Raw genomic sequence first — 14,987 nt, forward strand, 5'->3', positions numbered from 1 at the left:
GTGAGGCCTTCTCCCTGAGACCTGCCCTCTCTGACCCTCGTCGGATCCAGCCTAACAAGGAAGCAGTGTTTTCTGTCAAGGCAGCTGGGTGTAGGGGGGAGCATCCAACTCGGTGAGGTGACAGTGCTGGTGGTGCCAAGCCAGGGGTGTGCAGTAAATACCACTCCCTTCCTTTTGTCCACTGGGCCAAGGGAGTCCGCTCTTGGGCTTGGAGGCCTCTGACAGTGGTTCCCTCAGTCCTTTCACAGCTGCCCACGTCCTGTGGTAGCCTCTGCCCCTGCCCCACCACACACACCACTTGTGTCCAGGCTCCCTTCTGCCTGGAGTCTCACTTGGAGAAATTCCTCAAGCCCGGCTCAGACCTCACTTCCTTCTGACACCCTTCTGAGTTTCCTGGTGGCCTGTCCACACCACCAGGTCAGGACTTGTTGAGACTTCTCCCTGTAGATCATACTTTCCGAGGGCAGGGACTGAACTGGGGCTTGAAGTCTCTGAGAGATGCTTGTTGACATGTGTGGGCGTCCGTGTGCCTTGTCTGAGTGGAGCTGGCTTCCTGAGAGAGCCGTTTCCAAGCCTTCTGGGCTGGCCTGATAACATCCCCCTGCCCTATTAGAGCCACGTCCTGCCCTGCTCAGTTGTGGGGACGGCCAAACCAACCCCAAGCTAATGGCCTTTAAGTCCTTTTTGTTTGACTAGGTTTCTCTAGGGGAAGAGAGAGAGAGAGAGAGAGAGAGAGAGAGAGAGAGGGAGGGAGTGTGTGTGTGTGTTTCTCTAGGGGAAGTGTGTGTGTGAGTGTGTGTGTGTGTGTTTCTCTAAGGGAAGTGTGTGTGTGTGTGTGTGTGTGTGTGTGTGTGTGTGTCCAGTATACTTGTCTATTCCGTCAGCTCAGTGCAAGTACTGGTTCCTGTTCCCATATTTTACCCTCCCACCCTATCCTTCCAGCTTCTCCATATATATAGACATGGTGAGGAGGCTTTGGCATGAAGGTTGGACTCCGGCTACCAAGATTTTCCCAGAATATTGTTTCTGCTAACTTATTTTGAGCACCTAAATTTTTGTTGTATGCCCTCTTTGCTTTTTTAATTTCAGTGTCATTAATCTACAATTTACATGAGGAACATTGCTTACTAGACTCCCCCTATCACCAAGTCCCCCCGCATACTCCATTACAGTCACTGTCCATCAGTGTAGTAAGATGCTATAGAATCACTACTTGTCTTCTCTGTGTTGTACAACCCTCCCCGTGCCCCTCTCTACATTATGTCTGCTAATAGTAATGTCCCCTTTTCCCCCTTATCCCTCCCTTCCCACCCATCCTCCCCAGTCCCTTTCCCTTTGGCAACTGTAGTCCATTCTTGGGTTCTGTGAATACCATCTTTTATTTTACATGGATGCTGCACAGAAAGGGGAGTGTGGGATTGATGCGCGTGCTCTGTCGTTGGGGCTTGGGGGCAGCGCCTGAGGGGGGCGGGGTCTGCCCGCATCCAAGGCTGCGCACACTCGTCCCACCTACCAGCACCTCCCACTTCCGGAGCCCGCCGGGCACGGGGGCGGGGTCTGCTCGCAACCAAGGCTGCGCACGCTCTTCCCGCCTTCCAGCACCGCCCACTTCCAGTGCCTGCTGCGCATGCTCCTCCTGCCGGCCAGCGACACCTACTTCCGGTGCCCGCCACGTGTTCTTCCAGCTGCGCCATCACCTGCTGCAGAGAAGGAAGCTTCCTGCCTGATCCCGCCCGCCGCTCGCCAGTGCCTCCCACTCATACCGTCCCCGCCGGCCAAGGCCTCCTCCCGCTGATGTCGCCGTCGCTCGCCAAAGCCCTGCACCGCCGGCCGGAGCCCTCCAACAGCGGCTGCCTACCGCCGGCTCCAGGGCCCCACCTTGCCAGGGTCCCTGTGCCCTTCTCACGCAGGCCTGGCCTCGCAGCGGCAGCTCACCGTAAGCAGCCATCCCCAGGGGGCAGGCGGCTTCGGGTTGGGGAATGAGTCGGCTGCGGGGAGCTGCGGGCTGTTGCTCCTCGGCGGCGGGGTCTGCGGCCGGGGGCGGAGTCCAGCCCGCCATCTGCAGGTGCGCCGTGAGAGGCGGCAGAGGCGGTGGCGGGGAGCAGGGTTTCCAGTGGGCGGCAGCGTGGACAGGCTGCGCTCCATGGTGGGCCGTGGCGTCTGCTGCGCGGGTGTCTGTGCCCGAGGTGGACTTCCGAGGCTGCTGTTGGCAGGTGCGCAGCCAGAGGCGAGGGCAAGGCGACGGAAGCATTGGCAGTGGGAGGGCAGCGTCCATGGCTGGTGATTGTGTAGGTTCTGGGGGCTGAGCGGCAGCGGCGTAAGGGGACGGAGTCGGCCCGCAGCCAATGCCCAGCATGCCCCCCCCCCCCGCGCCAGGCAAAGCCACTGGCCTCCATCGCCGCTTCTCTCCACCAAAGCGCAGCCACCGTCCTGGAGCCCGCCCCTCTCCTGCCCTGCCCGCCGGTGCCTCCCGCTAACACCCGCCCTAGACGCCTGCCGCTATCACCGCCCTCCAATGCCTTCTTCCGTTGATGCCGATGTTGCTGCCTTCGCCAGCGCTCATGGCCCTCCACTGCGAGATCCCTCAGACTCGTACCACCGCCAGCAGGGGCCCCCCTGCCAGGGACCCGGCTCCCTGGTTCCCTTGCAGGCCTCGCCGCCTTGCAGCAACCTCAGTTCATAGTAAGTAGCCACCCCCATGTTGGCTTTTCTATCAGGGAGTTTGGGGGTGTTGTATGGTCCTTGGGAGGAAAGTGGAAAGCTGTGGGTGGGCATTGGAAAGCAATGGGCAGCGCATGCACCTACCCAGCCAGGAAGGTGACTGGGTCTCAGCCAGGAGCTCCCCAGGCTTGCCAGCTTCTCTGACTTCGGGTAATGGTTCAGATGTCTGGTCCGTGGGTACGCGGGCATGGCTGCTGCGAGGGTGCATCCGCGGGGTTCGGGGGGTCTCCTGTGCTCCCAAACGGGTCAGCGCGGGAGTAGGCCAGTAGTCCAGGAAGTGTGTCAAGGTACCTGCGGCTGCGTGTTGGCGGCTTGGCCCACTGATGAGTGTGTCGCTGTGGTGTCTGCTGCCCTCCGCGCGTGTGTGCGCCGGAGCTCTTGCACGTGTGGTGTTGTGTGAGAGCACTGTGCGGCCTGGGACAGTGTTTGTGTCTCTGGGTGCCTGTGCACTAGGAGAGCTTGAGGAAGGCAGCTGGTTTTCCATAACTGCCTAGCAGAGAAGTCAGGTGGGGAGACTGGGGCGGGCTGCTGGGGAGATTGGCCTCAGCAGGGAGGCCCCTGGAGCATGCATAGTCATAGGTGAGAGCATCCTTCCCCACCCCCTTCCACTTGGCAGGTTGCCTGCAAATCAGGGCTTCCCCTGTGACCCACTGCCCCTGCCTCCGAAAAAGCCATCTGCTAGTGGACTGTCCCTTCTTAGTGGGGAAGCCCAGTGGGTGAGGTTCACCCTCTTAGTGACATTTTTGTTTTCTCTATAAGGTCTCCACAGAGAACAACTTTGTCTGAAGTCAACTCATGAAAGTTCTACTTGATCCATTTGTGTAAACATCTGCTGTTCCCTACCTTCAGGGTCACACGAGGCAGGTAGGTAAGTCCTTTTAGCATCCTTAGCAAGCCACCATTCAGTGTCCTTCCTAATCCGATAGCATTACAGAGAGCACAGCTGTTCTCTAAGAAACCTCCCTCCTGCTTTCTGTGGTGGCTGCATCAACTTGCAGCCATTGTCCCACCAGCATTCCGTTGTCTCCACATCCTTGCCAACACCTGTAATTTTTTTGTCTCTTGAATTTTGGACAGTCTGACTAATGCGACGTGACATCTCATAGGATTTAATCTTGCATTTCCCTGATGATGAGTGATATTGAGCATCTTTTTATGTCTGTTGGCCATCTGTATGCCTCCTTGGCAAAAATGTCTTTGAAGTAGGTGAGGGGTGAGAAAATGAGAATATTTGATATCTTGATCTAGGCGATGGTGATGTGTGTACATACATCAGACTTCATCAAGCTTTGCGATTTGTGCATTTTATTGTATGTATTTTGGTGTAAAGTTTTTTTAAGAACAAAAATTATGGTCCTTTGACAAGGGTCAGTGTTGGAGAGACACACAGCGTGTATTCTCGCACTCTGTGGAGGTGAACTTGGGCTGCTCTAATATACATGCATCCGTGGGTGTAGGAGTGGGTAGTTTCTGTCGTGCAGCCATCTAGGCAGGTTACTTAGTGAAGTGGTCATTCCTGCTTGCTAATGCCACCCAATCTGATACGTGCTATTAGAAAATTGAATAATGAAGTACAGTATAGGAGTTAATATTTTGTTCCATGGTGCTATCAAAACAGAGGGTAGCTTTTGGACAGAGGAGGTGAGGAGGCCTGCAGCGCACATAATCTCCTGGCCCCCCTCTCCTTGGCGTTACTTACAGACCCTGATGAGCACCGGGAAGCCCAGCCAGAGGGTCAGTTTCCTGGGGTAAATGTCAGGTAGCATCGAGTTCATTCTCCCTCTAGGCTTGTGGCTCCCAAGGCCTTAGCCTGAGTTGAAAGGGGCATGCTATGGAAGTATGAAGGACTTAGACCTATAATTTAACATTGACAAAGTTATGTAAATTTTACTAATACTTCAGTAATTGAGAAAGAGGTTATGATATTGGCTTGAAAGCATTTTTTGGTTGTTTGATTCCTTGTTTGTTTAAGTTGACAAAGGCAGGCTCCTCAGATGTATGGTAAGGTGGGGAGCAGCTGTGTAATCATTCAAGATTGGTATTAGTTAGTTCTACTATGTGCACTTCTCATTTAGAAGCTAAAGCTTCTCAGATTATAAAAACTATCAGCAGTTAGTGAAATAAAGGATCCTCTGGGCGACACAGTATTTCGTGTTGTGTAAGCATCTGGGTAATCAGAATAATGTGGTATTCCTGAAAGTCTGAGAAAGTGTTGAGGGGGGAAAAATTATATTAACAACTACAAGTATAATTGTAAAGTGAATCTTTGTTCATGTCGGGTTGAAGGTATATCCTGAAAATAGAGGAAATCAATCTATAAATCCCCCCATAATAGCAAAAACCGCACCTATGGAGAGAACATAATAAAATGGGCTGTACTACATAGTAAGTATCTTAAAGAATAATATCTAATGGTGAATTAAGTAGTACAATACCAGTTAAGCCCCCTACTGTAAGCAAGAAAATAAAGCTCAGGGCCCATAATGTGGCTGGGGATCATTTTACATTTACACCATGCAGAGTTGCTAATCAACTGAATACTTTCACACCTGTTGGAATTGCAATAATTATAGTGGCGGATGTAAAAGAGGCTTGTGTATCAACGTCTATGCCTACTGTAAATGTATATGCTCATATAATGAAGCCTAGAAAGCCAATTGACATTATTGCCCAGACTCTGCCCATATACCCAAAAGGTTATTTTTCCCAGAATGGTAGGTTACAATATGAGAGATGATTCCAAAGCCAGGAAGGATTAAAATATATACTTTGTGGTGACCAAAAATCAGAATAAGTGTTGATATAAAATTGGATCCCCTCCACCAGCAGGATCAAAAAATGTGTTTAGGTTGATATCTGTTAAAGCATAGTAATGCTGGCAGCTAGAACATGGTAGAGACAGTAGTAGGAGTACGGCTGTAACTACAACTGATCACACAAGTAGTGGAGTTTGATATTGGCTTATAGTGGGAGGTTTTGTGTTAATAATAGTTGTGATGCAGTTACTAAAGCCCCTAGAAATTAGCACCTGCTAAGTGAAGAGAAAAAAAGGTTAAATCCACTGAGGCCCTTACATGTGCTAAATTACCTGCTAAGGGGGGCATATACGGTTCACTGGGTTCCAGTTCCTGTTTCGACTGTAGAGGATGCTAGGAGAAGAAGAAAGGAGGGAGGGAGGAGTCAAAAGCTTATGTTATTATTTATATGGGGAAATGCTATGTCTGGGGCACTAATTATTAAAGGCACTAGTCAGTTTCCAAAGCCCCCTATTATAATAGGTATCACCATAAAGAAAATTATTAGAAAGGCATGCACGGTTATGCTTACATTATAGATGTGGTCACTACCTAAGAGGGTCCCAGGCTGGCCTAGTTCAGCACTGTAAGGAGGCTTAGAGCGGGTCCCACTATTCCAGGTCAAGTGCCAAAAAGAAAGTATAATGTGCCGATGTCTTTGTGATTAGTTGAAAATAATCAATGATTGATGAACATGGGTAAGGTGGCTGAATAAGTATTAGACTGTAAATCTAAACATAGAGGTAAAGTCCTCTTCTTGCCAAGTCCTGAGGTGTTTTACATACTGAATTGAAAATTGAGAGAAGCAGCTTCAATTCTGCCGGGACTTCTCTCGCCACCTTTTTTTTTTTTTTTTTATGGCGGGAGAAGTAGATTGAAGCCAGCTGATTAGGGTTTTTCGCTGTTAACTAAAGTTTCATGGGTTTGTATCCCATCAATCTAGTGAGGATTTAGCTTAATCAAAGTGTTTGATTTGCATACAAGTGATGTAGGATAGAGTCTTACAGTCCTTAGGATCAGAAATTAAGTGTTTTATACTTGCTTAGAGCTTTGAAGGGTCTTGGTCTGTGTAATCTAAATTTCTAGTTTAGAATTGATATGGTCGGAATTAGTGGAAGTATTTATTGTGGATAGAATAATTAGGGGTGGGGCTAATTTTATGTGTTTCATAGTTTCAAATTGTCCTTTTATGTTGTTGGTTATTGGAAATATTGTTAGTGTTGTGGAGTAAGTCAGCGCATATAAAAATACAAGTTTAGTAGAGCTGTCACTGCTATTATTGGCAATATTATGTTGTTGTTTCTGCTAAGTTCTTGAATGATCATGCACTTAGGTAAAAATCTGGATAATGGTGGAAGGCCTCCAAGTGATAGTTAGGATTGTGAGCATAATGGTTGTAGTTAGCAGTGTCTTATTTGATAGGTGAGACAAAGATACGGTTGTTGTCAATGAGTTGTATACTAGAATTACGAATATTGATAGGGTCATTATAATATACATTAGGAGATTTAGAATAGTAATAGTTGGGTTATATGTTGTTATTATTATTATTCAACCTGTGTGGGCAATTGAGGAGTAAGCTGTAATTTTTTGTAATTGTGTTTGGTTTAGACCCACTCAGCCTCCAATTAAAATTGAGAGTGTTGCCATAGGTATTATCAAGTTTATGTTAACTGTGGGTGAAATTTAACACAGAACTGAGATGGGTGTGATTTTTTGTCGGGTTAATAGTAGTATGCCCTATGACAGCAGGGTTCCTTGTGCTACTTCTGGAAGTCAGAAGTGGAATGGGGCTATTCCCAGTTTTATGGCTGTGGCTGTGGTAATGATGATAGATGCCATGGTATCATACATTTCTGTGATAGCCCATTGTCCATAGAATATGAGATTGGTAGTGATGGCTAGCATTAGTAATATAGATGCGGGCGGTAGCTTGTACTAGGAAATGTTTTGTTGTTGCCTCTATAGATCGTGGATTGAATTTTTTCATTAAAATAGGAATTATAGCAAGTATTTTTATTTGGAGTCCTGGGGGAGACCTGGAGAGAGCCAGATGGACTGCAGTGCTATAGAAGGTGCGGCAGTGGCAGACACTGTCCAGGGACGGACGGACGGGAAAGGGGAATTGGAGAGAATTCAGGAGCCCAAGGCCCTGGGTTAGGAGTGGAAGCCTGGCCTCACCTGCTTTTCCAGGGACTTGGCTGTGGGTGTGGACTCAGCCCATGTGGGTCTCTCTCCTATACAGCAGCAGCTGAATGCTGGTGTTGCTGGGCAGGTCTCTCCCTGGGTACTAGGTGAAACCTCACCCCGAATCAGGGACAGTTCTTGACTCTGATAGGGAAAGAATTCTCGACCAGGTCAAATGTGTGCCAGGAAGAAAGGAATTCATTAAAGCAAGAGTAGAAAGCGAATGTCAGCAGCTGTGCAGGCAGCAGAGAGCAAGGCAGAGCAGAGGGAGAAAAGAAAGTTCACTGAATTGCTGCTTGGCACAGGGCATGTTCCTTGGCAACTCCTGGCACCCGGTGTCCACTTGATCTGTACGGCGTGAGAATTATATCCCTACAGTCCCAGAATTTGGGGAGCCATGGAGCACTGGATGGAGTGAGATTATGTCCTAAGAACTACTGCTTCCCCATTGGCCTTAAATAAAACAGGGAGAGAGAAAAGGATTATAAAACTAGAGAGCTGAATAAAGTAGCGAAGTGACAGAGACATTTACCTCTGGACGTGGAGGTCAGAGGGTTTTTGTCTTAGGGTAAATAGTTCAGAGACAAGTCCAGTTGGCTTGTGCAACAAGAAGGTTCATTTACTGTCAGACAGTGTACACACCCAGACGGGAGTGCAGGTGAGCTGAGAGGAGGCGCAGTTAAGGGCCTTTTGGGTAGCTCTGGGTGTAAGGCATGCTGCATACAGCTGATTCCTAATTCCTCTGAAGTTTTGTCTTAAGAGTAGAATTATTCATGGGACTGTGTTGATCCAGATCTCAGCATTTTTTATCACCCTAGGTTCATTTGCCCTTCTCAGGTCTCTCTCCCATCGTGGTTACAATGTTCCTTAATTGATAGAGGGGCTGGAAGAAGCAGAACAGCATGTAGATGAAGTTAAAGTATAAAGTGGGCTTTTTAAAGGCTGAGTGTATTTTACAGTGGCATGACCCTCATCCCATTTCCCTGCTCTGTGTCACTGCGAATGCAGAGAGTGGATGGAGAAGGTGTCTCAAAAACTTCTGCACTTTCTTTGACAGTCAAAACTTCCCAGTAACATCCAGTTAGTTCTCATCTTGGTCACCAGAGGCAGCTGCGAACGGGTGACGTGGGTGCTGTCACTCAGAAGTGGGACCTGCTGCATAGACATTCTTTGTGCTCCATTGTAGTCAGAGCAGCATAAAGACTGCTCATACTCAGGAAATTAAAATTCTAGGTTTGGGAAATTCCCCCCCTAACTACACCCTATCGTGCTGCCTTGCAAGTGCTCAGACAGCCAGGAAGAATCTCTGGCGGAAGTGGAGCTTACGCTGCCACATTCGACATGGCGAGGGGGAGTAACTGGGCCACCTCCTCTTCCCTGTCGGGTTTTTCCAATCTGAGCCCTGAGGGGAGCGGAGCCCCTAGCATTGCACAGCTGAGCACATACGGCAGCTATCCAGATGCTCTGACTCCAGGGTTTTGGTCTACATAGGCCCCAGTGTGTAAGGCTGGGTGGTGAGGTGACAGCTGAGGCTGGGAGAGTGGAGAGCGGCTGACAGGAAAACAGACTCCTGAAGCCATTTCTAGCATCTCTCTGTCCATGTCCCTGGGGAGGAGGGCCTCGGCCTTGGCATATACCGGAAGCCTTGACTTCATTCTCCTGAAAGGGGTCGTCTTTGGTGCAGATCAATGACACAAGAAGGAAGGAAATAATAGTGGAAGTGGGGAACTCTGTGCCTCCTCTCGGGGAGAGAGAGGTCCCTGCAGGCATTATGGGTATGTGGGTACACATGTTGTGATGTAATGATTGATAAGACGTAAATATTTGGTAATTCAGATGACCAAAATACATTTCCTAGGTATTTTTGCTCCTCATCCACAGTTCCTGAAAACCTTCTGAGCCATAAGTGTCCAATGAGTGTCTTGTTAGGTTAATGCAGAGGCTTTGGGGCCCTAGCCCAGGGTAGAGGCTGGTCGACAGGGACACCAGGCTTGTGGTTAGAGGGTGGGAACTTTCAGCCCCCAGCCTCCAGGGAAGGAAGAGTAAAAGGATGAGGGCTGGAGGTTGAATCAGCAATGGCCAGCGATTTAGTCAGTCATGACTCTGCAGTGAAGCCCTCACAAAACCCTATGAGAAGAGCACATCTCTCTCTCTCATCTCCTGCTTCTCTATCAGAGCTTCCATGCTTGGGAAACCAGGTCGTCTGCCCAGGCCACCATGTCAGACCCCAAGCACCTGGAGGATAGAAGCTGCTTTATTTGGGACCTTGCCGTATGTGTGTGTCCATCTGGCAGTTCTGTGCCTCATGGTATGTACTCTTTGTTGAACGGGTAAACGTGCTCCCTGAGCTTCTGAGGCACTCTAGCAACTTGGTCAGACCTAAGGGGGAGGTCGTTGGAACCTCCAATAATAGCCTGTAGGTGGGAAGCACAGGCTAATTGCATGGGTCTGGTAACCGGGTTCTGGAGTTGGGGTGGAGGGCAGTTTGAGGATAGAAACCTTACCCCTGGGGAGTCTGGTGCTGTGTTCAGGCAGATATCCTCAGAGTTCAGTTCTCAGAAGCCCTGCTGGTGTTGGAGAATTGCTTGGTGTTGTATGCATTGGGAACAGGTCCGGTATCCTGAAGGGAGTTCCACTGCTGTGTATGAAAAAGAACGCTGGGTCACATGGTACCGCTATGAATATTTTTAGGCACCTCCACACTGTTTTCCACAATAGCTGCGCCAATTTACATGGTCACCAAAAAAGCACGAGGGTTCGCTTTTCTCCACATCCTCATCAACGTTTGTTAACAATTTCTTGTTTTTTCGTACAAGCTGTTCTAACTGATGTGAGGTGATAAGTTTGTTGTTAATTTTTTTTGTTATAATTAATGTACAATTACATGAACAACATGGTGACTAGATTCCCCCCTATTTCAAGTCGCAACCCCATACCCGATTACAGTTACTGTCCATCAGCGTACTCAGATGCTATAGAATCACAGCTTGTCTTCTCTGTGTTGTAATGCCTTCCCTACGTGCCAACACCCCCCCCACCCCCACCCCCCATTATGTGTGGTAATTGGAATGCCCCCTTTCTTTTTCCCCACCGTAATCCCTCCCTTCCCACCCATCCTCCCCAGTCCCTTTCCCTTTGGTAACTGTTAGTCCATTCTTGGGTTCTGTGATTCTGCTGCTGTTTTGTTCCTTCAGTTTCTCTTTGTTCTTATACTCCACATGTGAGTGAAATCACTGGGTACTTGTCTTTCCCCGCCTGGCTTATTTCACTGAGCCTAGTCATAATAGCCTCTAGCTCCATCCGTGTTGTTGCCAGCAGTAGGATTTGTTTCCTTCTTATGGCTGAGTGATACTCCATTGTGTATAATACGTACCACGTCTTCTTTACCCATTCATCTGCTGGTGGACACTTAGGTTGCTTCCGTTTCTCGGCTCTTGTAAATAGCGCTGCGACAAGCATAGGGGCGCATCTGTCTTTTTCAAACTGGGCTGCTGCACTCTTAGGGTAAATTCCTAGAAGTGGAATTCCCGGGTCAAGTGGTATTTCTATTTTGAGCTTCCTGAGGAACTTCCATACTGCTTTCCACAATGGTTGAGCTGAGATGTCCATTCCCACCAGCAGTGTCGGAGGGTTCCCCTCTCTCCACATCCTCGCCACCGTCTGTTGTTGTGTGTCTTCCCGATGGTGGCCATCCTGACTGGTGTGAGGTGATATCTCATGGTGGTTTTAATTTGCATTTCTCTGAGGATTGGCGGTGTGGAGGATCTTTTCATGTGCCTGCTGGCCACCTCAATTTCTTCTTTGGAGAAGTGTCTGTTCAGATCCTCTGCCCATTTTTTAATGGGATTATTTGCTTTTCTTGTCTGTTGAGGTGCGTGAGCTCTTTATGTATTTTGGATGTCAACCCTTTATCGGATCTGTCATTGATGAATATATTCTCGCATATACTTTAGGGTACCTTTTTGTTCTATTGAGGGTGTCCTTTGCTGTACAGAAGCTTTTCAGCTTGATGTAGTCCCACCAGTTCATTTTTGCTCTTGCTTCCCTTGCCCGGGGAGGTTATGTTCTTGAAGAAGTCGCTCATGTTTATGTCCAGGAGATTTGTGCCTATATGTTTTTTTTCTGAGAGTTTTATGGTTTCATGACTCACATTCAGGTCTTGGATCCATTTCGAATTTACTCTTCTGTATGGGGTTAGACAGTGATCCAGTTTCATTCTCTTACGTGTAGCTGTCCAGTTTTGCCAGCACCGTCTGTTGAAGAGAGTGTCATTTCCCCATTGTATGTCCCCGGCTCCCTCATCATATATTAATTGACCACATATGTTTGGGTTAATGTCTGGAGTCTCTTATTCTGTTCCACCCGTCTGTGGCTCTGTTCTAGTGCCAGGAGCAAACTGTCTTGATCAAGACTGTGGCTTTGTAGTAGAGCTTGATGTTGGGGAGCGAGATACCGCACACACACACACACACACACACACACAGACACACACACACACACACACCCCCCCCACACACACAGACCACACACACACACACCACACACACAGACCACACACACACACAGACACACACACACACACAGACCACACACACACACACACACACACACACACCACACACACACATACACACACCCCACACACACACACACCCCCCCCACACACACACCACACACACACACACACCACACACACACACACACACACACCACACACACACACACACACACACACACACACACACCACACACACCACACACACAGCACACACACACACCACACACACACACACACACACACACACTCACACACAGACATGCTTTGCTCTTACTTCTCAAGATTGCTTTAGCTATTCGGGATCTTTGGCGTTTCCATATGAATGTTTGAACTATTTGTTCCAGTACGTGGAAGAATGCTGTTGGTGATTTGATGGGGACTGCATCCAATCTGTAGATTGCTTTGGGCAGGATGGCCATTCTGACGATATTAATTCTTCGTAGCCAAGAGCGTGGGATGAGTTTCCATTTGTTAGCGGCCTCCTTAATTTCTCTTAAGAGTGTCTTATCGTTTTCAGGGTATAGGTCTTTCGCTTCCTTGGTTAGGTTTATTCCTAGGTATTTTATTCTTTTTGATGCAGTTGCGAATGGAATTGTTTTCCTGATTTCCCTCTCCTTTGTTTTCATTGTTAGTGTACAGGAAAGCCGCAGATTTCTGTGTGTTGATTTTGTGTCCCGCAGCTCTGCTGTATTCCATTTATCAGTTGTAGCAGTTCTGGAGTGGAGTCTTTAGGGTTTCCTTACGTACAGTATCGTGTCATCTGCAGATGGTGACCGCCTAGCTGCTTCTTTACCAGTCTGGATTCCTTGTATTTCTTTGTCTGGTCTAATTGCCGTGGCTGGGACCCCCGGGGCTATGTTGAATAACGGTGGGGCGAGTGGGCACCCCTGTCTCGTTCCCCATCTCATAGGAACGGCTTTCAGCCTCTCGCTGTTGAGTATGACTTTGGCTTACGGTTTGTCATATACGGCCTTTATTAGGTTGAGGTGCTCGCCCTGTATACCCATTTGGTTGAGAGTTTTTGTCGTGAATGGATGTTGCATTTTTGTCGGATGCTTTTTCAGCATCTGTGGAGATGATCGTGTGGTTTTTGTCTTTCTTTCTGTTTATGTGGTGGGTGGTGTGGATGGATTTTTGAATGTTGTGCCATCCTTGCATCCCTGGGATGAATCGCACTTGGTCATGGTGTATGATACTTTCGATATATTTTTGAATTTGGTTTGCTAATATTTTTTTGAGTATTTTTGCATCTACCGTCATCAGGGATATTGGTCTGTAGTTTTCTTTTTTGGTGGGGTCTTTGCCTGGTTTTGGATTTAGGGTGATGTTGTCTTCATAGAATGAGTTTGGGAGTATTCCCTCCTCTTCTATATTTTGTAAAACTTTAAGGGGAATGGATATTATGTCTTTGTATGTCTGATAAAATTCCGAGGTAAATCCATCTGGCCCGGGGGTTTTGTCCTTTGGTAGTTTTTTGATTACTGCCTCATTTTCGTTGCTGGTAATTGGTCTGTTTAGATTTTCTCTTTCTTTCTGGGTCAGTCTTGGAAAGTTGTATTTTTCTAATAAGCCGTCCATTTCTCCTAGGTTTCCCAGCTTGTTAGCATATAGGTTTTCATAGTACTCTCTAATAATTCTTTCTATTAATGTGGGTTCCGTCATGATTTTTCCCTTCTCGTTTCTGATAGTGTTGATTTGTGTTGAGTCTCTTTTCCTCTTCATAAGTCTGGCTAGAGGCTTCTCTATTTTGTTTATTTTCTCGAAGAACCAGCTCTTGGTTTCATTGATTTTTACTATTGTTTTATTCTTCTCAATTTATTGATTTCTTCTCTGATGTTTATTATGTCCCTCCTTCTGCTGACCTTAGGCCTCTTTTGTTCTTCTTTTTCCAATTTCGATAATTGTGACATTAGACCATTCATTTGGGATTGTTCTTCCTTCTTTAAATATGCCTGGATTGCTGTATACTTTCCTCTTATGACTGCTTTTGCTGTGTCCCACAGAAGTTGGGGCTTAGTGTTGTTGTTGTCATTTGATTCCATATATTGCTGGATCTCCATTTTGATTTGGTCATTGATCCATTGATTATTTAGGAGCGTGTTGTTTAGCCTCCATGTGTTTGTGAGCCTTTTTGCTTTCTTTGAACAGTTTATTTCTAGTTTAATGCCTTTGTGGTCTGAAAAGTTGGTTGGTAGGATTTCAATCTTTTGGAATTTACTGAGGCTCTTTTTGTGTCCTAGTATGTGGTCTATTCTGGAGAATGTTCCATGTGCACTTGAGAAGAATGTGTATCCTGTTGCTTTTGGATGTAGAGTTCTGTAGATGTCTATTAGGTCCATCTGTTCTAGTGTGTTGTTCAGTGCCTCTGTGTCCTTACTTATTTTCTGTCTGGTGGATCTGTCCTTTGGAGTGAGTGGTGTGTTAAAGTCTCCCAGAATGAATGCATTGCATTCTATTTCCTCCTTTAGTTCTGTTAGTATTTGTTTCACATATGTTTGTGCTCCTGTATTGGGTGCATATATATTTATAATGGTTATATCTTCTTGTTGCACTGAGCCCTTTATCATTATGTAATGTCCTTCTTTATCTGTTGTCAGATTCTTTATTTTGAAGTCTATTTTGTCTGATACTACTATTGCAACACTTGCTTTGTTCTCTCTGTTGTTTGCATGAAATATCTTTTTCCATCCCTTGACTTTAGGTCTGTGCATGTCTTTGGGTTTGAG

General features: G+C 47.2%; 2 protein-coding genes and 1 pseudogene across 3 annotated transcripts; 1 reads left to right on the forward strand and 2 right to left on the reverse strand.

Moving 5' to 3' along the window:
• Positions 1-1,563: 1,563 nt before the first annotated feature.
• LOC130679831 (atherin-like) lies at positions 1,564-2,357 on the reverse strand. Its single transcript, XM_057489343.1, has 2 exons — positions 1,936-2,357; positions 1,564-1,700 (listed from the first exon to the last, which is right to left on the reverse strand). Exons 1-2 carry the CDS (start codon positions 2,354-2,356, stop codon positions 1,654-1,656), a joined length of 468 nt encoding a protein of 155 aa, XP_057345326.1. The 5' UTR covers position 2,357; the 3' UTR covers positions 1,564-1,653.
• On the forward strand, positions 1,585-4,215 carry LOC130679832 (uncharacterized). 2 transcript variants are annotated; one of them, XR_008992789.1, is made up of 3 exons: positions 1,585-1,936; positions 2,377-2,682; positions 3,481-4,215. XR_008992789.1 is itself a non-coding variant. In XM_057489344.1 (3 exons), coding segments are annotated over exons 1-3 (408 nt in total). In that variant the 5' UTR covers positions 1,587-1,794; the 3' UTR covers positions 3,482-4,200. The 2 variants fall into 2 exon arrangements, 1 of the variants encoding a protein (XP_057345327.1); XM_057489344.1 differs by having other exon boundaries at positions 1,587-1,936; positions 2,418-2,682; positions 3,481-4,200.
• Positions 4,216-4,638: 423 nt separating this feature from the next.
• Positions 4,639-8,367, reverse strand: LOC118907517 (cytochrome c oxidase subunit 1-like; annotated as a pseudogene).
• Positions 8,368-14,987: the final 6,620 nt, after the last annotated feature.

Source organism: Manis pentadactyla, chromosome 12, assembly GCF_030020395.1.
Source record: "Manis pentadactyla isolate mManPen7 chromosome 12, mManPen7.hap1, whole genome shotgun sequence".
NCBI lineage: Eukaryota > Metazoa > Chordata > Mammalia > Pholidota > Manidae > Manis > Manis pentadactyla.